This window comes from Gymnoscopelus microlampas (assembly GCF_963454915.1).
Source record: "Gymnoscopelus microlampas genome assembly, chromosome: 6".
Lineage (NCBI taxonomy): Eukaryota > Metazoa > Chordata > Actinopteri > Myctophiformes > Myctophidae > Gymnoscopelus > Gymnoscopelus microlampas.
The window spans coordinates 39,397,673-39,421,640 of NC_139943.1; the positions used below are offsets into that span (position 1 = coordinate 39,397,673).

At 40.3% G+C, this 23,968-nt stretch overlaps 2 protein-coding genes across 4 annotated transcripts; one reads left to right on the plus strand and one right to left on the minus strand.

Moving 5' to 3' along the window:
- Window positions 1-659: 659 nt before the first annotated feature.
- gcnt3 (glucosaminyl (N-acetyl) transferase 3, mucin type) lies at window positions 660-1,878 on the plus strand (the record flags this gene model as incomplete). Its single annotated transcript, XM_084060202.1, has 1 exon — window positions 660-1,878. The coding sequence occupies exon 1, from the start codon at window positions 745-747 to the stop codon at window positions 1,876-1,878; it is 1,134 nt and encodes a 377-aa protein (XP_083916328.1). The 5' UTR covers window positions 660-744.
- Window positions 1,879-3,149: 1,271 nt separating this feature from the next.
- bnip2 (BCL2 interacting protein 2) lies at window positions 3,150-19,234 on the minus strand. Of its 3 annotated transcripts, XM_084060157.1 has the most exons (12): window positions 18,243-19,234; window positions 14,793-14,888; window positions 14,268-14,338; window positions 13,260-13,445; window positions 11,202-11,384; window positions 10,801-10,903; window positions 10,583-10,714; window positions 6,284-6,370; window positions 6,085-6,183; window positions 5,548-5,583; window positions 5,034-5,062; window positions 3,150-4,024 (listed from the first exon to the last, which is right to left on the minus strand). In XM_084060157.1, exons 1-11 carry the CDS (start codon window positions 18,686-18,688, stop codon window positions 5,038-5,040), a joined length of 1,464 nt encoding a protein of 487 aa, XP_083916283.1. In that variant the 5' UTR covers window positions 18,689-19,234; the 3' UTR covers window positions 3,150-4,024; window positions 5,034-5,037. The 3 variants fall into 3 exon arrangements, with proteins under 3 accessions (XP_083916283.1, XP_083916284.1, XP_083916282.1); XM_084060156.1 differs by lacking the exon at window positions 5,034-5,062 and having other exon boundaries at window positions 3,151-4,024; XM_084060158.1 differs by lacking the exons at window positions 5,034-5,062; window positions 5,548-5,583.
- Window positions 19,235-23,968: the final 4,734 nt, after the last annotated feature.

Here is a 23,968-nt window from a genome sequence, read left to right on the forward strand (position 1 = left end):
AGCAAACTTCAATACAGACTCTGGCTCTGGAGCAGCGGGTCTCAGCCATAGAAAGTCTTCACTCGGTAGAACCAGTAGAAACATACCCTACTTTATCATTAATTTTTAAATGAATGGGACCATAATTTACTAAACGCATATCATGAAGATTTAAAAAATACTTTAAACCAGCAATTGAAAACATAAAGTGTTTATGAAAAGGTTCACTAAACAATCGCAGTAAACGATTGCTTTCACAGCTTCCACTAAACAAATCATTTAAAAATGTTATCATTCTCTCTATTTGCCTTGCTCTCCATAGTGAAAAAAACATTTGGCTACATAGTAAATTAAAGATATAAGTAGGTAATAGTTATTCAATCCCCACAGGATTTGCAATTGATATGCTATGTGCACATCCTGTAAAAGCTATTGACACAATCATGGTGTGCATACATCTTATTTGGACACACCTATTCAAATGTACCATTTAAAATGCCTGAGCTTATGAACCTCTCCCTATTTATCTAGAGCTTAACAGCAGAGAGGGTTTAATCTGTTTCTCTGATTTTAACATATCATATCACTTGACGGCACACCACTGAAGTCATGGCTACTTTAAGATCATCAAAGTGTAAGAGCTTCTTCGTGAACCTCTCTCTCTTGCTGGTATGTATGCTTGTCTCCTTTTTTCTTTGGCAAACTACCTCTGAGAGGCGCCCAGTGACTGACCACCACAGAGTACCACAAGGATACTTTGATGACATGCCAGCCTGCTCGGCCATCGTCCAAGGAGACTCAGAGAGCATGAAAGATGAAATTGCTCAACTTCTGGGATCCAAGAAGAGAACTAAGCTCCTATCGGAGGAGTTCTACCTTAACAAAACAAAGGACTGTAAAGCTTATATTGAAAACAGAGGGTTCATCACAGTGCCCCTCAGTGCGGAGGAGAGAGACTTTCCCATCGCCTACTCCATGGTGATCCATGCAAATGTCGAGATGTTTGAGCGACTCCTGCGTGCCGTTTACAACCCTCAGAATGCCTACTGTGTGCATGTGGACCGGAAGTCCTCAGAGGAATTCCAGAAAGCTGTGAGAGCAATTGTTTCCTGTTTCCCTAACGTGTTCATAGCCAGCAAACTAGAACGTGTGGTTTACGCGTCCTGGTCTCGAGTGCAAGCGGATCTAAACTGCATGAAGGATCTATTGAAGTCCCCTGTCCAGTGGAGGTATCTGCTCAACACTTGCGGCGCAGACTTCCCCATCAAGACCAATGCCGAGATGGTTCAGGCACTGAAGCTGCTCAATGGGAAGAACCATATGGAGTCTGAGCCCACCAACGACTACAAGAAGGGCCGCTGGCAGTACCATCACAATGTCACTGATACTGTCACCGGGACAGGAATCAAGAAGACCTCCCCCCCAATCAACAGCCCCATGTTCTCAGGCAATGCCTACTTTGTGGTCACTAGAGCCTTTGTAGAACACGTGCTGGAGAATAAAGAAATCCAGAATTTTCTGGAGTGGGAGAAAGACACGTTTAGCCCAGATGAGCATTTGTGGGCCACTCTATACAGGATGGTCTCTGTACCCGGGTCACAGCCTGCCAACAGTAAGTTCGACCTGTCTGACATGAATGCCATCGCCCGCCTGGTAAATTGGTCTTATTTAGCTGGTGATGTAACTAGAGGAGCCCCGTACCCTTCATGCTCTGGAACATATAGAAGAGCAGTGTGTGTGTATGGGGCTGGAGATCTCCAGTGGATGTTTCAACAGCATCACCTCATGGCGAACAAGTTTGACCCGGAAGTTGATGACATTGCTATTAGATGTATAGAGTCAATGCTCCGTTTCAAAGCATTGCAAAATCGGTCTGTAGTAGCTGTGCAAAATTCATAAAAGCACATTATACAGTAAATACTATTACTTGAAGTCCTTGTGTTATTTTCACTTCTTGTGCTATGTAATTTGACTATGAAGTTTTCTTTCATGGTTTCTTAATTTATATTTTATTCTTCTTGTCGGTTTTGTCTCTTGATGATGTAAGTGAATTTTTCTCATGTACATCATTTAATTTAATTTATTTAGCTGCATTGTACCATTAAGCTTATACTGTACCTGAAGCATTTGATATAGCCTCAGCCTACTGCAGTGGTTCCCAAACGTTTTAGCTCGAGACCCAAAAGAGAAATGTGTCTCCCCGGGAACCAAACTAGTGAAAATAGCAGATATACAAGCTCACAACACATGTGACAGGATGTCAGCTTGTAGATCTGCTATTTCCACTTAGATTTTTTTACCCTAATTTATGGAATTTCTTATTTTTTTTATGAATTTATTCAATTGTTTTCAAAAATATTTGAATGTTTTTAATTTATGATTTCTTTACAATGTTTTTAATTTATGATTTATTTACAAAGTTTTTAATTTATGAAAAAAAAATAATCTTTGGATTTGTAAGAAAATGTAAAAAAAATTAAGAAACGAAAAATAAAGGGATAATTACTCGTTACACACAGAAATTAGTCTGCAATCCAAACATGGGTTCTGACCCAGTGTTTGAGAAACAGTGGCCTACTGTACAGTAATGTTATAGCTACATTATGTAACTTTCATGTCCTATCCCGGATTTGAACCCAACTCCCCAACGCAAGTGCTGATATTTTCTATCTTTTTTCTATCACTGAGCTATTAAAGAAATTTAAATTTGACATTAAGGCAGAACCACTTGATGACAAGTAGGCGTAGTAGTCAAACCAGACCACAGGATATACAAGAGCAGGGAGAACAAATGCCACCACCCCAAATGTGTGAGTTAAATTAACATACTCTTCCATATAGATTTGTCAAAAGAACATTCAATTCACACACAAAAAGTGACATAGTGTAGCTTTAGGTAATTGTATTACTTTTGTAAATATTACAGAGATCTTGAAATCACTATTAGGTCAACAGTGCCATCTACTGGGACAACTAAGGCTTCATCATCAGCAAATGTACAGTACATAGTATTTTTCAAATACAGCATTGGCTAAATTAAAATCTATGAATGATGTATAATCTGTTAAATGTATTTTGCACAGTTCACAATTTCTGCTACAGTAGCACCATATCTCTTGGTTTTGTCAAGTTCTTGAGATAAGACCCAAAATGCACATTAATAAATATTTACAAAAACAGTTTGTGTGGATCCATTGCCCATTTATTTGCAGGAAATAATGTACAAGAATAAGCTCACCAGTAAATCTTCTTCTGTAACATCAACATTGATACATACATGAGTGAACATGTGTGGGTGAACATGAATCATGTTCAGCCTTGACCCAAATCCCTGCTTCAGACAAATTCTCACAAACATTACCTTCCAGCCACAATTCAGAAACAACATTCAAGTGATTGGGAACAGCACAACTATTTTTTTTCTTTTCTCATTCCCAGGCAGGATTCTTACAAAGAACTTCAGCAGTGAAATTGAACAGTGACGGGGGTGACGTGAAACCTGCTCTAAGAATGCCACTCGGTGGGGTCGGATGACCTAAAACGCAATTGAAATCAGAGCAACCATAAAAAATATATTAATCTTTCTCCTTTGTCACCTCTTGAATATAAATATAATATTTAAATGTGATGAAGCCGAACATGCATCAACCGTTTGTATCAAGAGTGCCTTCAATACATTTGTAGATACATACATCGTTGAACAGTAACTACGGAGACAGTATCTAGGTTTGGCTTGATATAGTACATAAAAAGGTTATAAAAATGCTTCAGACAGCACGTGATAGAACTACTGAAGATAAAGCACATGGCACACTAGTAACAACACAGCAGAGAGTTCCACAATGTAACACGCAGCATAGTTTCAAGAGGGCACGTCTCTGACAAAGAGCTAATTATGCTCCAGTTACATTGCACAGAACATCAACATATGAGCGGCTGCTGTCCACATTCTTCTCCATCCTATTCCTCCAGACGTTGCAGTGCATGACTGAGTTACTCTGGATCAGCAGCGGCTGCTATCTCCACTTTGCTGTCCTGGTCAATGCTGTGAAGAGAACAATGGGCTCATCAGGTGTCTGTGTGAGAGGCACAGAGCCATGTCTAACAGGGCTAGGCTAATTGATCATCACATTAATAATTCTCTGCTATGGATCCGTTTATCTCCTAATCATCATTAACCATCAATTTCTTTGTTTACATTTTGTAATTATTTTGAAATGCCTTTTCATGCCTTATGTAAAACAATATGAATTGCCTTTGTGTATATGTGCATCACGAATTAACTTTGTGTACATGTGCATCACGAATTAACTTGCTTTTCAATTACTATTGAAAGTCATTTTCCCAATTTCAGCCGATCCTTGAAACGATGTTATAACCACATTTATTCCAATTCAGTGAGATTTCAGCTGAGAGTAGCTAATGATATAATCAATGCATCTAAGTTACATGCTGTGCTGTGCATCACAAAAAGAAGATCTACAAGCTCAACACACTGCAATGTGACAGGTTGTGAACTTATAGATCGGCTATTTTCATGAACATTATTTGCATGAACATGCACAACCAAGTATAAATCAGGCGTAATGAGGCTTCTTGACCAGGTATTATTTGGTGAAGACAAATAATTATACTTTGATCAACTGATGTTTTCCAGCTTAATTTTAGCCGCTACAATCCTAGAACTGACCAGAAATAATGTATTGTATGCATGCTTTAATGCAGTGTAAAATATCTACAACAAACTTCTCCAATAACACTGTGCCACTTGAATTTACATTGTACTTCTATAAAACTCTAATATTTTGACATTAACTGATACGAAGTGCCCACGGCTGACATTAGAGTTTCGTTACAATTGAAAAATATCAGTAAGGAGCAGTTTTACAGCAAGTCATGCAGGAAGCTGTGAGAATGGACAAGCCAAGTGTGCAGTGAGGGCTAGTTACTGGAGGGACCATGAAAGGACATGGCTACAGTGCAACCACACACCACAGTGCATTCGCTTCACCCCCTTGAGCAAAACGAGCACCAGGAGACATAAGCGTACTTACCAACCTACCAACCGAGTCCTATTCTAAACCTGTAGTTTTAAAGAAACATTCTAGTAAGTTCTTCTCGGTGCTTTTAACTTGTGATAGCAGCATGGCATATAGAGTAACTATTAACGAAACAATTGTTTGAAGGTAAATATAAGTAAACAGAAAATGATACATCATATTAGGCTGACAATGCATTTACTGTAGTGTATAGTAAGTAACATAGATTCGAAGGGAAGAGCAGAAAAACAGGCAAAAAACACATTGTATGGGGTCTAAGCTGAATTTCAGTTTGTAGAAACAGCCACTCAATTTGCTCATTAAAAGTCACTCAATGATCAGTTGTAGTTGAGTAAATTATGAGATGGCAGGGAGATTATTGGAAAAAGTAAAATTAAAATACTGGGGAGGATAGTTGCATCCCTAAAAGCCAATCAATCAATTTGTTGTTAGTTTCGTGCAATTAAAAGAATTACAAATTTAAAAAACAAAACCTGGTGAAACCCCTTGGGTGAATATGCATATATACCTTTTACTGGTTTTCCTATTTTTTTCGTCGTCAAACCTTAAAAGGGGCAGGGAAATGGGGTTAAGGAATAGAGAAATATATAGAGAAATATACAGCCAACAGAAACCAAATCCAAAGGAGCATTTTGAAATATGTACGGCACATTCAGCTGCCACGTTAATACATCCAAATGAGGCTAAGCAAAAACAAGAGTGGTCTCTGCATTGATTTTCAACATAGTCTTAATACCAAGGCTGTCCAGGAACCTTTCACAAGAAAAATATTTCAATCCATGTCAGAAAAGAACAGAGAAGGTGGCAGAATTTTGTCTACTTTAATCACTTGATTAAAGTACACTGATTTAAATTAAATTTCATAGTACGATATCTGCTATTTCGAAAAGGAATTGAATTTTGTTTTAAACCATTCATAGTAGCATGAACAACACAATCTTTTGGATGCATTTCTAATCCTTTCCAAAGACTTAGTCAGTCACAGATAAGGTGGCTGAGTGAAACTTACAAAGGTCTGATGTGTGTCTGAGTGGAGCACACTTACTGTTTGATACACTCTGGTATGGACACGTACTCCATAGGGACCAACTCAGCCAGGTCTGCCAAACTGAACACAAACTTGATTTTCTGGGTAAATTTGGAGCTAAGAAAAATAGCAGGTGTTGTTAAGAACAATGTCCAGTCTTAAAACTATTAAAACATTTTCTCCATTAAATTCTCTTCATTTTCAAGGCTATTATTACCTTATGAATGGTTTTGTGAGTGCCAAGAGGGTGCGAATAAACCAAGAGGGATGAACGATTATCAAGGACTTCAGATTCTTCCTTAACCTGCAGAAAAAGTGCCAGAGCATTAATCATGTGCTGATATGAACATTATTCTGATTATTAAACATGAGCAGAAGGACTATGCGTTTAGTCTAAATTGTTAGTAAGGGGTCGATAAGAACATAGCTTACTTTTGAAAATATGAATGCCTTTTAAATGCGATACGTGCCATATCTTTGCATAATTTAAAATACAAGTAGTAACAGCCTGCAGTTTAGAGCTTTATTTGTGTCATATTACAGCAAGTATCGCTGTAGGCACAGCATAATCTGAACATTTATGGTTGTTATAATTTTGGGACGGACACCATAACTTTGCCTTTCTGCAGACCACTGGTACGCTCTTGCCAAAGGGCCCATGATTGGCCAGAATCATCTTGGTGTGTGCTTTGTTTTGTATTATACTACATTTCTGTGGGGCCCGGGCACAATTCAGTCATTTCAGTTTATTATTATTATAGTGCCTGCACACTGTCATACGATTTTGGTCGTATGACATGTCAAACTGTGCAATGAGAAAAAGGTAAAATCTTGATTACCTTCCTTGTCAGACTGTGCAAGTTGAATTCTACTGAATTCTAATGTTTACTGTCACATAGACCAATTATTTGTTTACCAACATTGAGACTGGATGCACAGGTGATTGTTTCATGCAATCAATTCTAAGCCTGTTGTTTCGGGGTGCGCTAGTTTCAGCACACCCCAACCCCCTCTTGTGTGTTGGCTAGTGCTGCGCGCCCTAGCGAGACCTGGCAGAATGGGTTTGACGCTTGCGCAGTATGACGCTTGCAACCAGCGTGACGTCGTCTGTTAAGGAGTCTACTGTGCATGAGACTAAGACCTACATCAGCTGACGTTTGCCGGGCCAAGTTCTGTCTCGAGTAAACAAAACAAAAGGATATGGACCCGGTCTCGACTTGGCAGGAGATGAAACGGTGTCGGCAATTCTCCCAAGGGAGCTGGTAATATGTACACACATGCCATTCTTTTCACAAACAGTCTGCATATAGACTAGCACAGGAGTTGGCAACTAGGTTTGGTGCCGGGCCAATTTTTTCCTTAGGCATTAGATGGCGGGCCAGAACATATAATGAAAGGCTAATTTAAGAAATCGATAGTTAAAAAATGTTACTGGAACTCCAAGACAGACATAAGACATGTGACTATACACTCCTGCTGCCTGTCTGCTCGGCGGTATATATTCATTCTCAACACGAATAAAAGTTTAATAAGCATTTGATCTTTCAGGTGGGAATATATTTTCTATTTGGACATTATAGCAATAATAGCGTATATCGTATGTGGGACTGTCAGTCCAATCCTATAATACATTGCAAAACCCCAAACCCCCAAAAAAAACCTGCCACTGTGTGGGACTCAATACAAAAACAACATATCAATGTCACTAACAACACAAGCCACAACGCGCACAATCACTCCGCGCAGTCTGTAGGCCACTTCTTACTGCTCAGCACACATCTGCCCCCTCGCAGCATAATTAATTGCGGCCAACACAAACTCACAACATTACGGTCGGCCATGTTGTTCCTTAGCGTCATCGCTGACCACCGCCCAACGAGACCCAAACACAGCGAGGCGGACCAAATTTCCTCTACACCATTGTGTTACCTTTCATTTCCTCCGAGGTGGAAACTGGAAAGACTGCTGACGCGAGGTTAGTTCCCTTTAGCTGCCAGGTTGCGCGCGCTAAATAAGCAATAGGGTCTGTGAATTTTCCTCCATTTGCCTCCATGGAGGCTTGCTCAAAGTCGATTACAAGTCGCTTACAATAACAGGACATGGCAACACTGCCCTCTAACGCTGTCTCTGATTGGCTTAAACTGAAAATTTACCCCGCGTTAACCAATCATCGTCCTCTCCACCACTTTCACTTATTCATCATGTTAGACTGAGAGGAACCACTCTATTCAGCCTGCTGGCTGCTGCACGCTGTCTGCCTGTTGAATGACAGGCAGAGAGAGGAAGGTTGCTTCGCAGAAAGAACTTCATTTGGATCACATAACGTAACACAAGTAACGTACCAATTTCAATCACAGTAACTCTAACTGAATGGGAAAAGGTAACGCGTTACGTTATTAGTTAACGCAAATAGTAGTTGCGTTATGTAGTCCCAACATCAGTCCCAAGTTGGGACTGACGTTGGGGGTGCTAAGGGGGGCGCCACACCCTTAGTTCTGACACTGTGGGGGCTGGGGGCTCGCGCGTGCTCCACATGCACTCACCGTCAGCGGCGGTCGTTAACACCTTAAAGTTTAAACAATAGCCTGTCAAGGTTCGCGCCGTCAGTGGCGAGCCTCAATAGCCTCTACCTGGCTGCTTCGCATAACATTAGGCTATACTGGAGAAAAGCCACGGACTTGAATTGAATGCGTACATTCCTCTCACAATTGACAGACAACAGTCTCTGCACTGCAGAGTGTGAAGGGGATCGCTTAGCAGAGGACCCAGTTCTCCGAGACAAGACAAAGCCAAGTTGTCTGATTATTTTAACTACTTATGTGTGGGTGAGTCTATGTAAAGGGCTTTTACATAAAACTAAAAGGAAAACAAAAGAATTGAAACAAATAAAAACAAAAACAAATTAACAATGCAACAAAATAATAAGAAATATAAATACATTAATAATCACATGTTGAATACCTACAGTATTTCAACTAGCACTGAGCTGAGTGGCTATGTGCACATGCCTGCGCGCGCACGTGACATCATAAAATAGAGCACCCTTAGTTCAAAAATCCACAGCTCACCACTGGTCCCAACACTGGTGGGGGGGATTGAAAGACAGAACAGTACACTACAGATGCGCTCCAAAGATGTCACAATATTACACATTACAATACTATGTATTATTATGTTTATTATTATCTTATGCTATAATAAATATTGTATTAATGATGTTATATATTATATTATTATATATTATTAAATATAACATGTTAAAAAGCTGTTCGCCGGATTGACAGACAGAGCCAGACACACGGAGCGGACTCCCCACTACCAGGGGTGCTGCAGCAATATCTTATGCTATGATAAATATTGTATTAATGATGTTATATATTATATAACATGAAACATAATAATACATTATTATATCATAATGTCATATGCTGTATTACAGTACATAACACATATTTAACACATACATTATATCTACAATATACATATACATAGTATTATGACATATGAATACATACATATTTAAATATATTTTTAAAATAAATATAATATACACATCAGCCATAAATGACACAGTCTTTACAACAGCTCTTTCAAAGGGGTTTGCGATGTTTTCTTTTGTATCCAACGATTTTGTTGGCTAGGGAGCTAGCGGGAAGGGCGCGACCTATAGTTATAGTACATAATAACACATACTTACAGTCACATATAAATGATATCTACAATACAAACACACATACTATTATGACATATCAATACATACATCTTTATATCTATTTCTACGTATCTATAATATACACCTGAGCCATAAATGAGCCAGTATTCACAACGCCTCTTTGAAAGGAACAGAACCCCACGATCCGCCTCCCTTCAAAGACACATAAATCCCATCTCTACTGCCCACTCTGTGCTGCAGCGACACGGACACAGAGAGAGGGACACGGCGGGACCAACAAACACAAAGCCCCGCGCAGCGGATGGGTTCGAGGGGCGCGAAGCGCCCCGAGAATCTAGTATTGTACAAAACAAAATAATAATGTAAAAAAAGCTAAAAAAAAAGGATAGATTCCCCATGCTTTACCATACGATCATTTTTCTGGTAATCGTTGCAGGCCATCATAATACAATGATGGCCTTTCCCCTTTATTTTGAACAGTAGCTGTTATAATGATCTTGTGTTGACAATCGTCATGGTACCACAGCTTCACATCATGATCATGGCCTGAAATTTCTGACACTGCAATTACACTGTGTTAATTAAGGGGTCATGGATATTACCAAAATAGAGATGATCATGGCTGAAATCAAGTGCATCAAACATTATATTGTTGCTGACAGACCGTTGACTCCACACCACATTATGTAGCAGTTAAGTCAAAAGTGATCTTTGGATTAAGGCCACACTTCCTGGTAAAGGCTGAGCATTGCATCTTAAAAAAAACCTTCTGCTTTTCGCAAATATCATAGTTCATTATTTCTGGGAGTAATATGGGCGAAAGAAAGATTAAGCCCAACTCACCTCCTGTCAATTTGTTGATAACATTTCCTGAGCCAGCCGACGGTGGGCATCTTTTTTCGCGATGTCGCCCCATTCAAATACACTATCATATAGTTCTCAGCGACCAAAAGCTCCAGAGTGCCAATGACATACCTGTGACAGAATAATCTCATTAGCATTGGTTCAATAAAATGCTCTAATGTAGGAAATGAAAAAACTATGCTCAAATAATTCCTCACTTGAAGAGATTGTCCATTATGTATCTGTAATTTGGTTGATTGCTCTCAGGCATAAAGCAAACGGCAAATACGATAATGGCATTCAACCCATCTCCGTAGTAACCTGCAGAAAAAAACAGAAATATTAAAAGAATATTCCTGTACCAAAAACAATCTTGGCTGCTGATTTTATAATTGCATCTTTTTCCACTATTCTCTGTAAAAATGAAGATTACCTGTCAAAGACTTCTAATTTTTTGTGGTAACAAAAGAAAACATAACATTGATTGAGTGATTGAATACATTATTCGCAGGTTTGTTAACAGTACCAGCAGTGCAGTCAAAGGTTATGCTAAAGGGAAAACACGAAAATCAGCATGGGGCTCGTTTCCCCTGCGGCCCGTAAAAGGCAATGCACTGACCTCCATGGCTGATGACCCTCTTGTAGGGCTCAATAGCCTTCATGTCCACTCGATGTTCCTGGTCGCCGATGCGGAATATCCTCCAGCGTCTGCCCTCCTCTCTCTCCTCTGAAGCAGCGTACTCCTGCACCGTTTCCACACCCTTCTGTAGAAGCTCTGTGGTTTTAGGCTTGGGTAGGTCATCTGGAGGAAAGCAAGATCCGTTTAGTCTACACCTTGGATTACTGTGTGCTGGATGTAGTGAAGCTAATTTCTGAATAACTTAATCACATGTGAAGATTCCATGTGTCCCTTTTGCCCAGATTAGGGTCAATATTGTATTTTATGCAGTGTATTCACACCATTACTGCATGGGACACGTCATAAAACTCGCTCCCGGTTTAGACCGCATCAAAGTGATATTTTGCTTTATACAGCATGGGCAACAAGACAAGTTCAAATAGGAAAAACAAACTCTATAATTATTATTTCATTACAATATCGTCAATCAAGGAACAGCACTAATCATGTATCTTTTGAGATGTCACACATGCAGGGTGTAATTTAGGGATATAGTGCAAACCAACAGAATCACGCCTGCATTGAGTATAAGTTATTACATATGTAATCAAATCAAATCAACTTTATTTCCTCACTTTATGTGGCCAAAATGTTGATCTAAGACTTCTGATGAAATAAGGTGTCTATCTAACCATTCATCAAATGAATGACATGCAAGGCAATGGTTTTGAGTTCAGCTAATGTATGGGAAGATGTGAAATTAGATTGCATATTGCTACATTGTAAGTGTAATAACGCCGCAATTAAACACAACACTATTGTTCAGTGTTTTTTGGGGTGGAATATTGGAAAAGTAATGTAACCATGTTGTATCTTGATGCTTGGAATAGCTTGTTAATGGCACTGAAATTATTTATATATATATATATATATATATATATATATATATATATATATATATATATATATATATATATATATATATATATATATATATATATATATATTCATAGCATTATTACACAGACAATGAGCAACTTTGTGACCGACACGTTTCTTTTGATTCAAATACAGGACAAATCATTTCGGGGGGGGAAAGGAATGATGACATGCTGCTGACAAAACTTCGAATGAAACAATAAAATAACTTCCTCAACACAAAGACACCACCTGATTTGTTCAAACAATTGATGCACACAAACGTATGACCGAAGGCACGGCATAATCTGGACATTTCTGGTTGATTAGCTCATGGCTGGTAGAAAACAAAGGGGGGTTGCTGTTCCAGGAGACCTTACCACGCGAACGGCAGAAACCTGGTGCTGGCCTGAGGCCTGTTTCCAGGCAAAGAACGGAAACAATCCTTCCGAGGGACAAAGAGGTAGGCAGCAGAGTGGAAAACACAAAAACAAAAACACAACACATTTTAACTAGACTTCACCGAGTCCACTGCCTCATCAGACTCTTGGAATAAAGTACGAAATAAGCATGTGGACCTGAGAGGTGGGAGAATGTGGCTGAGAGTTAACCACTTACTTAGTTTACTTAGTTGACCGGAGTCCCCCAGGGATCTATACTAGGCTCCCTACTTTTTTCCCTCTAAATGAATATCTTCCAAAAACAGATCTATAGCAGATCTACAAGCTCACGAACCGTTGTGAGCTTGTATATCTGCTATTTAAACCAAATGAACCAAATGTTAACCTCAGAATAGGGTTGCAAGGGTTAAAGTGTAAACATGAGGTCTGTTGATGACATCTTTTCTGTTTCAGGATGAGAATAAACCAGAAGAGGCAAGGTCTGCAATTACATACTGTGCATGTCTCCGCAGTAACATCTTCTCATCTTCAGTTGTGACTTCAACGGAAGTCCCACTATGATGGACTATCAAACCTTTCATTGCATCTCAATTTGTAGTTCAGCTCAAGTCTCAAGCTCTAATTGGGCGTTTTGCATAAATACTGTCAACTTCGCTCCTACTCGTATGTTAGAATTGGAGGACATCAAAGCACTGACAAAACAGGCGGATCATCCGAACACAACGCAGTTACTCCATACCTTCCCATTCAAACTCATTGCTGTTGTCTGAGGGTGTGTCTATGTCCTCGAGGTCCAGTTCTGTGCTGTCGTCCAGTTCGTCAGAGAGCAGGGAGCCTTCACTACGGTCCAGGTTGAGGCTGATGTCTGGAGCTGTGAGCCTCTTCTTGGCTTTTTTGCCATGGTTCATGGCATACCCCGGAGCAGCTGAACATCGTTGGGCCAGAAATGACAAATTAGTAACAGTTACTAGTTAAATCAAAACCACCTGTGGAAAAAGCGGCACTCCAAAATAAATACTGCAAGACAGTGGCTCAGATGTAGTTTCTCATTTTATTGCGAGAAGTGAACGCTAACGCGTTTCGGCCGCAGCCTTCCTCAGAGTAGATTAGATAAACTAATCTGCTCTGAGGAAGGTTGCAGATTAGATAATCTAAACTGCTCTGAGGAAGGCTGCGGCCGAAACGCGTTCACTTCTTGCAATAAAATGAGAAACTACATATGAGCCACTGTCTTGCAGTATTTATTTTGGAGTGCCGCTTTTTCCATTTAGGTGGTTTTGATTTGAGTTGTATACATAGCTGAGCACCCACTGCCTAAACTAAGAAGGCATCCAGAGGAAACACACCGTTTTTTCTTCCTTATTTAGTTACTAGTTACTTTGTATTCTTTTTTTGATTCTTATTACAAAACCACTTTATATACATTTCGGCCATTTGAAAATAGCCGATCTACTATTTTCAAAATAGTTCTATGCATTTTATACATTTGAAAACTTTGTGATATGGGACATTCCGCATAATAAGTACTTTCTACTTTAGGTACTTTAAGAACATTTTGATACCAATACTTTTACTCAAGTACATTTTAAATTCCGGACTTTTACTTGTGACAGAAAATTTCAACTCTGGTATTGATACTTTCACTTAAGTCATTTTTAAAAAACTTTTTCCACCACTGGTAACAACCAATGATGCGTTCCCAGTGTCACTATAGTGTTGCACAGCCAACACTCATTTGTTCATTTACCCGTCTCTCCCTCTCCAGAGGTCCCACCAAAAAGCTCATCATCAAGCTCCTCCTCCTCCTCAGGCAGGGGCCTAAACATAAAACCAGTATATGAGGTTATGAGGCCACGATGAGTATGCTGGTTTTGGAAGCAGGGAGGTTGTATATCAGTGGTTCAGTGGTCAGTGGTAAAACTAAGCATTGAAACTAAGCATGAAAAAAAAAAAGTTATATTTTCCATAATGTTAGTTTGAGCAAGACGTTATAGGCCACAACTTTCAAACATTTAAAAAGAAATATGCGTGTTGAGCTTATAGATTGGCCATTTTTGCTATTCAAAATGATCTCTCCAACTTTCCAGTGGTTTTACATTATATGTGACATATAAAATGGAGGTACACTGTTGCATTATATAACTAAGTGAAGAAAACGTGACAAGACCGAGGCATACTGAATATAGACAATGTGTCCATGAATATGATGATATCAATTTCAAGTCACATGGCCCAGCACCGTGATGGAGTATGGGTGTCACTGATACAATACCTGGGAAAGTCCTCATCCTGCCACTCTTCTTTAAGCTCCACCCCTTCCATTCTTAAACGGGCCTCTGTTGTGAGCACTGACTCCTGGCGCTCCAAACTGGAAAAAAATACATTTCGTTGATGGCATAACAAAAAAAAGTTAATATCTAGTCTAAGATCAAGAACAAAGGACTTTATCTTCAACAACCAAAACTATAGTTCCCAACGCATAATTGTTGTTTTTGTATGTGCATATACACTGCAAAAATCAGAGTGTCAATTTAACTCCGATTGCAAAAATGGACCTGCGGGGAAAGGGTATTGTTTTATAATGTTATTTACACTCAAAATTGTACTTACAACCAATTCAAACCAGCAATGTTTTATCCAGTAAATGGCTGTGTGAAACATCCGCGTCACGTTCATGTGTACGCTTAGTCCATGTCTACTACAGACCACAGCAAGCTTCTGGCTGGCTGCCACTTTCAGCGTTACAACTCAAGTGCCTTCCTGATTTTTAAATCCTGAGAGTTGAATTAACACTCAGGATTCTGAGTGTACGATCCTTAAATGGTCTAAAAACCAACATTAAGTTGGGTAGAGATACTAGAGAAGCATCATAATATCATGCTTATGCTCAGCATTTTGCAGTGTGAAGGCATACAGTGCTTGGTAGAGCAATCAATACCCAATTCACAGTTCCCAGCGTTCACAAACAATTCCCTGGGCTTCAAGCTCACCACTGGCTACATAATCAGATCACTGGCTCCTTGAAAAGCTTGGGGATAAAAGGCAGCGTGTTAAGGGCTTAGCTTGTAAACCATATGGGTATTTATTAATGCTGATTATTGTATCTGTGTCTATGGTATACAGAGCTCCCTTTGATCCGTAAATCACAAACACGACGGTACTTGCACTCTCAGACACAAAAACATCCCAGGCATTCTGCACTCAAGACATTTCATAACAGTTAGTAGTTTGGTTGTGTATAGCGTTAATCTCCATGTTACACTGGAAATCAGCTGAGAGGGGGAGAAGTGCTACAGGAATGTGGCTCCTTGAAATCAAACCCTCAAAGCCAAAGTGCACTGACTGGACGCATGCATGACATGAAGTCATTCGCACATGGGCCCTATCTTAAGAGCCGCCTTACCGTTTATGCCTCAACTCTTTAGGCGTTTTTTACTATTTACAAAATAGCAATCAACCCCTGCTCCCTTACACCACGATCAGAGAGAGATAGCTCGGTCTGTGTTCAGACCTACATTTTGTCTTTTGTGTGAAATTCAGGCCTGTTTCGTGTGTGTATGTGTACTCAGCCATCTGTTCAGTATACTTATTCTCTCTATCAGGGAAACATTAGGTAAGATTTGGGGTACCCATCCCATTGTCATTACATAATTATTTATGTTAAACACACTAGCTTAGGTGTGAGTGCCACCTCCTGTATTTGTTTTGATAGTTGGTGTAGAAGATTTTGTTTTGTTTAGTATTTTTTTGTTCAGTAGTTACTGGGATTTTGGTTTTATGGTATTTTGATTTGGCACTCAGCCGTCCTGTTTGTTTTTGCTCAGACACCTCATATTCATTTTATCCATCCGTTTTCTCCATGCTTTTCACTGGATTTATGTTATTGTCCCTTGACCGTCCTAGACCACCAATTAGGGATGTAACAATTAAAACGATAATTATCAAATATGCATACATCATTTTGTGTCTTTTCTTTAAATGAAGTCAGTCAAACTGTAGTTTAGCTACTACATTGAACCTGTTTTAGTAAAAAAAAACACTGTGGAACTTGTTTGCTGCTAACCTTCTGACCTGTAGAGAGTTGAGATGTGCCAAACTGTGGTCCTTGTCAAGCTTGATTGTGCAGAAATGTCAGCACGCTCACTTTTTTCTGGATTGAGTTGTCCTTGCAACTAAGTGCAGTGGCACTTAACAGTCTCTCAGAAGGACGTTGGAACACTGGTATGTCATAGTGAGCTAGACACATTTTTCAAGTCGCTTGTGAGGATATTCACGATTATCTCCAAAATGTAAACGCACCATAAAAGTATCCATCTTGAGTCTTTTGTATACTGATAAGATAAAATATTGTATCCTTTCCTAGTTCAGACATTGTCTTATTTGTGAACATAACATTTATTCTAAATGAGTACACTGAAAAATAATTGGTTGATGGTGACTCACAAGGCTGGTAGACCAGTGTCAAATGTCGCTAAATTATTATTTTCTTCATCATCTTAGGATGATGATGATGGCGGTGGTAGGGATACTATTTGTCAACTACCGAGCTCGTCATATGTATCACAAATGACAGTCCTTCTTCTCAATGACTCAGTCAAAAGTCAGTCCAAGTTATGTGCTGTTGTTCACAGGTAGTCAATCCAAATTATATTAGTCCAGTTATGGCCTGCTACTTAAACCACTAAAATGCAGGGCATACAAATGGGAATGACAACAATTGTAGTGGAGATGAGTCATAATATGTATGGCATTAGAACTGTTAAACCCCAAATCTGATTATAAAGACTACTCATTCATGCTGCCATTGCAGTCAGTCATCCCCTGGCCAAAATAATAGGCTAATCTCCAAACAAAGACACTTGTTGGCAGCAGCGATGAAAGGAAGTAAATTTACCTACATTTGATTGGTGGCTGGCATTCATGTATGCCTTACTGAAGCCAAGAGGATAGATACTGTCCAGAATAAATTAAGTTAAAGTTAATCACAATCAAATTATCTGGGCTAGGCCTGTGATTCAGTCTACCATGAAACAGAGTTTTACGGAGTTCTTGAATATTGAGCATACAAGAATCCACAACAACTAGTGTACGTACGCAGTCATAGGAAGTCATCTCTACATTCAAGATGAAAATATCCCGTTAACATGAAAAAGTCTATAAGCTGCAAGACATTCCACCCTAACCCTTGGTTGGTTGTTTTGTTTATTATTATTATGATGAGTGAAAATATGATTTAAGTCCATTTAAGAACAGCAAATATCTGCCCCAGACAGCATAGTGTTTAGCAGAGTCTTGGCAGCATCAGGTTTGATAGAATTGATTAGATATGCACACAGTGGTGGAAAAGAGGTGGACCCTCATAACTCATAAGAAGTTGACAGATTTCCTGGTGGTAGGTGAAAGGTGACATTCATTAGAACTTGGCGTTCTGGGATCGAAGGCCAGATCTAGTCTCACACACGCACCCACACAGCCTACCTCATTGGTTCTCAAAGTGGGGTCTGGGGACCCCCAGGGTTCCTTGGGGAGGTTCCAGGGGGTCCCCGGCAAAATTATGAATATAGCATCACAATGATTTTAACCACTTTGACCTTTTATACTGTGGCAAAAATAGCAGATCTACAAGCTCATAGCGCTATGAGCTTGTAGATCCCTGGCACAACATATTTTCAATTTGGGGGGGGTCCTTGACATGAAACAGTGTGAGAACCTACTGCCCTACCTTCCCAAAGTTGTGTAAGTCTGGGCGAAGCTCATATCAGGAGTAGAGCTTCTTGCCTCCTCCGATTGTTTACGTCCATTGTCTGGAGGAGTTGTCCTTTCCTGTGGCTGACCTCCTGTTTGGGTTAGGCTCTCTTGGCTCTCTTGAAGTGCCTCCACGCCATGTTCTACGCTGGATGCTGTGCTGAGTTGTAGCTCGTCTAACTCGTCGTCCTCCTCCTCCTCCTCCTCCTCATCATCTTCTTCTTCCTCCTCCTCTCCTGAGACCCCAGACGATGAAGGACTTGGAGTCTCTCTATCTTCCAGGTCCTCAGTCTCTCTATCTTCCAGGTCGTCAGCAGTAGTCCTCCTGGGTGTGTCGGTGTCCAGATCCGTGCCATTGTTCACACTCATATCGCCGACACCCTTCTTCAGCACCACGTCAGTCTCGATCACATCAGAATCCATACGATCGCCTTGTGAAGCTAATACTAGAGTATTAAACACTCCCGATTTAAGTGTTTAATTAATCCCCCCCACAAACACCGGATTACCAGTCAACAGTTAGCTAACGTTAGCTACAGTCAGCTTAGACGACATACTTTATTAGCCAAGTAAATAACTCACAGAAAACGGTCTAGTTTTCTGTTTGCGGTCTAGACAAGTTGTGTAGATTTGACAAAGAGTTTCGGAGCCAGCGCCTTGTTTTGTTTGATTCCTTTTCCTTCTTGTCCTCTTCCTTCCTCCCTGATGATCCACACAAACTGCGAAAGTGGCCAAAGTTACGCTGCTAGCTCGGCTGGCCAGGCTAATCCTCAGATAACTTCACATTAATCAGCTAGAATCCAAAAGAAACAAGAAAATGTCAACTTGCGGGCCACGTATGGCTTTAAGGGCATATGCTAGAGGTCTGTTAACATTGGTTTTACCATTCTGGCTTTCCATAAATCCCAGAAGTGAAGTAACTGTTGTGTTGCTTCTGCTGACCAGCCAGTAGCCCACTCTGCTAATGCTAGTAAGAGCCCTATGTGTGAGTTGCCAGATTAGTTTGACACTTTCCAGTAAATTAGTACTAGTCTTAAACGTCACATAAAAAGGCTAATCACCACTGGTGGAAAAAGTACTCACATTGTTTACTTAGGTAAAAGTACCAATATCACAATGTAAAAATACATGTAAAAGTTCGGTGTTAAAAATAATTACTTGGGTGAAAGTATCAAAATAGTACTTAAAGTACCCAAAAGTAAAAGTACTCATAATGCAAAAATGTCCCATTTCAAGTTTTCAAACTGTATAAAAATATTTTGAAAACATCAGATCTACAAGCACACAACACCTTGCATCGCGACGTGTTGTGTGAGCTTGTAGATCGGCTATTTTCAAATAGCCAAAGTTTCAATAGGGCTGTGAAAACAAAGTAAAAACTATCAAACCTGGCATCCTTGTGACCCGTTATGACTGAACCTCTAGGACTGTTCCCACACTGCCCTCTGTTGGTTATGATGATGATGACGATGCTGATTTATATGACAAAACATAAACAAAAAACATACTATGTACAAATTAAATTGGCCGAGGAAGGTGTACAATTACATGGTGTACAGAATGTGTTAGGGTTAGGGTTCGGGACGGGTATGGTCATGACGCCACTATATACCTCCCCTCTCCACTCTAGCTCGATGTGACTTATTTGACTTAAATCCTTTTGCTCTTAGGGGTGCATAGGCCATTCATGAATGTCTTCCAGTTGGTTCGGTGTTGGGCGATCTTCTCTGCTTCTTTCCAAGATGTTCCTTTCTCCCCGAGTTCCACCTCGACAGACCTTTTCCCCGAGTTCCACCTCGACAGACCCACTTCTTTTCCCCTGAGGGTTCCAGGTTAAAGCCTGCCTGGTTGTGTTGGAGGATGGTTTCCTCAACGTGTGCCCAATCCAGGCCCACCTCTATAGGCATGTGCTGTCTAATAATTACCAAATCAATTGCTGACTACCTGCATTCCTGCCGGCTCCACATCTCCTCCCTCAAATACATCCATGTATATGACAAATGGAGGATTATTTAAACCAATAGTGCCCCAGAGCAGGGGTCTTCAACAGGGGGCCTGGGATCCCTAGGGGGTCCTCAGAGATACTCCAGGGGGGTAGGCAAGGGATCTTGCCTGTGAACCGAGTCGCCCTGTGTGTAACATCCTGAACACCCCCTCCGCCATTCCTGTTCCCAAAGCTCTAAACCACTCTCGATATAGTACCTAGGCTAGCACCCCAGATCAGCAAAGTAGCAGAGGGGTTTATAGCAAATTGTGTAAAAAGAAATTTTAAAAATCCCCCAACCATGACCCTGTCCAGTTTTATAGCAGACTTGGTAGATCAGCCATTCGTGCTCTTGTAAGTATCCCAGACACCCTATGCAAAGCTTCTGGTGATGCTCCACTGACTTTTCTAAAGCATTTGACTATAGTGGACCTGACCGTTGCAATGGAACGTCTCCCTATTTGTGTAACTTTGTTTCAGGCTGCAGGCAAGTGTATGGTGGAGAGACTGCGTGGCCCAAGGTACTACACTACTTGGGCCTCTCATCTTCCTCGCCCTCATCGACTGTGCTGTCAGTGATTTTCAAAAATATGTGGATGAATTAAATCTCATCCACGTGTCAGCTGTGATCACGTGATCACAGGTTTACAGAAGTAAAGAAGGGGGTTAAATTTGTGCTATCGTTTTGTTATTTCCATAGAAAAAAGAAGAATGGGGGGGGGGGGGCAAGGGGGAAAGAGATCAATCAGAGAAAACAAACAAATTATCTACATGTTTACACATAGTACCTGAGATAAGATATAAAGGCGCGTGAGCATAGCTGCAGATGTATACTGTACATGATATACTATGGACGTTAGTTAAGGTGCTAGAAAACACAAAAGAAAAGACAAAAGACAGTGTGTTGTACATGGGATTAAGGTGCAAAATGTCAGCGCGTGTTGACCGCATTATCCACATGTGTTAGTGTTACATGCGTGACATGTGTGACATGCTGACAAAGAATAGCACTAGAATGAGTGGTATAAATAGTTAAACTATACCTGGTGAGTCTGCTCTCATGTTCCATACCAGCTTCGTTGGCCTCATATGTGTTTTGCCAGCTCCATCTTCAACTGGTGAACGATGGTTGCCTGGAGGTATTGGTGGAGAAAGTGTGTCCGTGGTGACAGAACAAAGAGAATAATATGGTCAGTGGGTCACTGTACAAATGTGTTGAGAGGTGTCACCGTGGCTACGCTGTAATCAATTCCACATACATGAAGCACAATAAGAACAGAAGCAGTTAGCTACACTAAATTAATTTAAACAGAGAATCCATCTCTTAAACAATTTGGGGTCAAATTATGTTTTGGTATACTTTCTTTTTTTGTATTTTTTGTATTTATTTATTTTTTGACTTGTTTGTATTGTCCTTTGTGTTAATGGTACAATAAGATACCAGGGTTGTGGCTCTTTCGGAGCGGGAACTTTGGGGGGGTGGGAGGGGTAACATACATTCACTGTTTTTGTATGCCTTTTGTTATTAACCTGTATGTGAAAATAAAAAAAACCTTGAACAAAAAATATATATATATATGTTTTGGGATATTTGTTTTATTTAGGGTTGGGTTGGCAACTGTTTGGGTCAGAGATTTGGTGTAGAGGGAAATACTAGTAGGATTTAGTATACCATATATTTAGATTTGGGTTCTATATATTCTTATTGTTTTGTTCTAAAAACTTTTTTTTAATGGTTTTGTTATTACTGGGTTGACATTCATGTGTATTTTCAGATTTGTTGTTTTCTTTGTTGTCCTCTCTTCATCATGTGTTTCTAGGGTCAGACCTTAAAGCCCTGTCATTTGCGTGCTGGTGTCGCACACCGAAAATAGCTTGCAACTAACATAAATCAGCATTGCTGCCTGACACAAGTAGTTCGAAACGCTTTGCCATGTGCTGCATGTTTTTTGACTAGCCTTTTTGTGTTCCTTCATTTGCCTTTATGGTGCTGTTTGTGAGCTTTAATATATGGTTTTCTGCAATTGAGATTCCCTTTTCATCATTTTTAATTACCTGGGTGACTGACAGGACAGTTCCAACAACACACTTCTCCAGTATGCATGTGTGTAAGTAGGGCATGCTCTGAGAAACTGAAGCAAGTTCTAAAAACGCTACTTCCTTGCACTGTACAGTGTAGGAGGAGGGGGTGGGGTGGGGTGGTCGGGGGGTTGGTTTCTCTCACCAAAGAACACTCCTGAGTGACATTAGTTTTTGCCATGGACATACAAAATGAGTAGACAAACACATAAAGAGCTAGCCCTAAATGACCATTTCTGGTCTGTAACTCTGAGAGTGTACAAATGTAACATTTGTACATTCTCAGAGTTATGGGGTCCTTGAAAATAAAAAGTTAGAGAACCACTGAACCAGTGGACTCCTAATGTGCCATAGTGTCATAGTAGAAAGCCTGGAGACTGACATTCAGTAATTGAGTCTTATGATCAAACAGGGGGGGTGGTCTAATTATTGAAGCAGCCGATTAAGAATTGTCTTGGTGTACTGTATACACAAAAGCTAGAGTAGAAAAGAGACTCTGTGTGGACACGTTATTGACAGATTTTCATGATCCAAGGAATCCAGTGGAAAAGATGAACCTTTGGGTTTTCTTCGGTTCTGTCTGTCCATAGAGATAATATATCGGGTTCTGTCCCTGCACGGCGATACACAACACAACAAGGAGTCCAAGGCTAAAAGGCCGAGGCCTAATACTAAGAACCCAACTCCAATCGGCCTCATGGTGGCGTTCAGGAGCACCTGGCAGGGGTGCGCGCTCCTGTCCAGTGTTGCCATGTCCGCATATTATAAGCGACTTGTTCTGTAAAGTTGCTTGTAAATATTATAGTTGCGTTTTTTGGGCTTGTTTTGGGGTAGTTTAAACCAATGGTTCTCAAACATTTTCATGTCAAAGACCCCCAAATTAATATGAATTTGTCCACGGACCCCCCCCATCTAAAAATATTTGGTGCCAGCTGCCAGGGACCCCTACCAGATTTGTGTTGTTAAATGTTTCAAAAAATATTGAAAACGTGTAACTTTTTTTTATAGATTGAGATTATTTTGAAGATAGAAGATCTACAAGCTCAAAACGCGTCGACGCGTTGTGATCTTGTAGATTGGCTATTTTCAAATATCCGATGGTTTAATGTGGCCTAGTCGCTTCTCTTGGGCTTGTTTTCATAGACCTGGTTGCTTGTTTCTCTCGCAAAACCTGGCAACACTGAAAAACACCCTCCTGATTCAAAGAAGAAAATTAACCCAGACGGGGTCACGGTTCCAAAGAAACCAGAACAAGATCCAGTCAACAACTTGTCAACAAACGACTGCAAGTGTTCATCAAACTGAAAGGGACACCGTCACACTAGGAAGTGAACGTGCTGTGTCACCAGAGAGATCACTGCAGAATTGGAGAAGTAAGTCTACCAGCAGTGGTGTAAAGTAACTTAAGTAGATACATTTACTCAAGTACTGTTTAATTCTATACATTTTCTAGTTACATTATTTGACCAATTATTTGTTTACCAACATTGAGACTGGACGCACAGGTGATTGTTTCATGCAATCAATTCTCAACCTGTTGTTTCGGGATGCGCTGGTTTCACCACACCCCAACCCCCTCTTGTGTGTTGGCTAGTGAGGCGCGTCCTAGCGAGACCTGACAGAATGGGTTTCATTGCGCG

Bases quoted from the DNA above. Each gene is read 5' to 3' on its own strand.
- bnip2 (XM_084060156.1), bottom strand. From the start codon at position 18,688: ATGGATTCTGATGTGATCGAGACTGACGTGGTGCTGAAGAAGGGTGTC. The intron at 6,371-10,582 runs GTGAGTTGGGCT...CTTTTTCTGCAG, and splicing joins TATCAACAAATTGACAGGAG to GTTAAGGAAGAATCTGAAGT. The intron at 6,184-6,283 runs GTAATAATAGCC...TATTTTTCTTAG, and splicing joins CTCACAAAACCATTCATAAG to CTCCAAATTTACCCAGAAAA.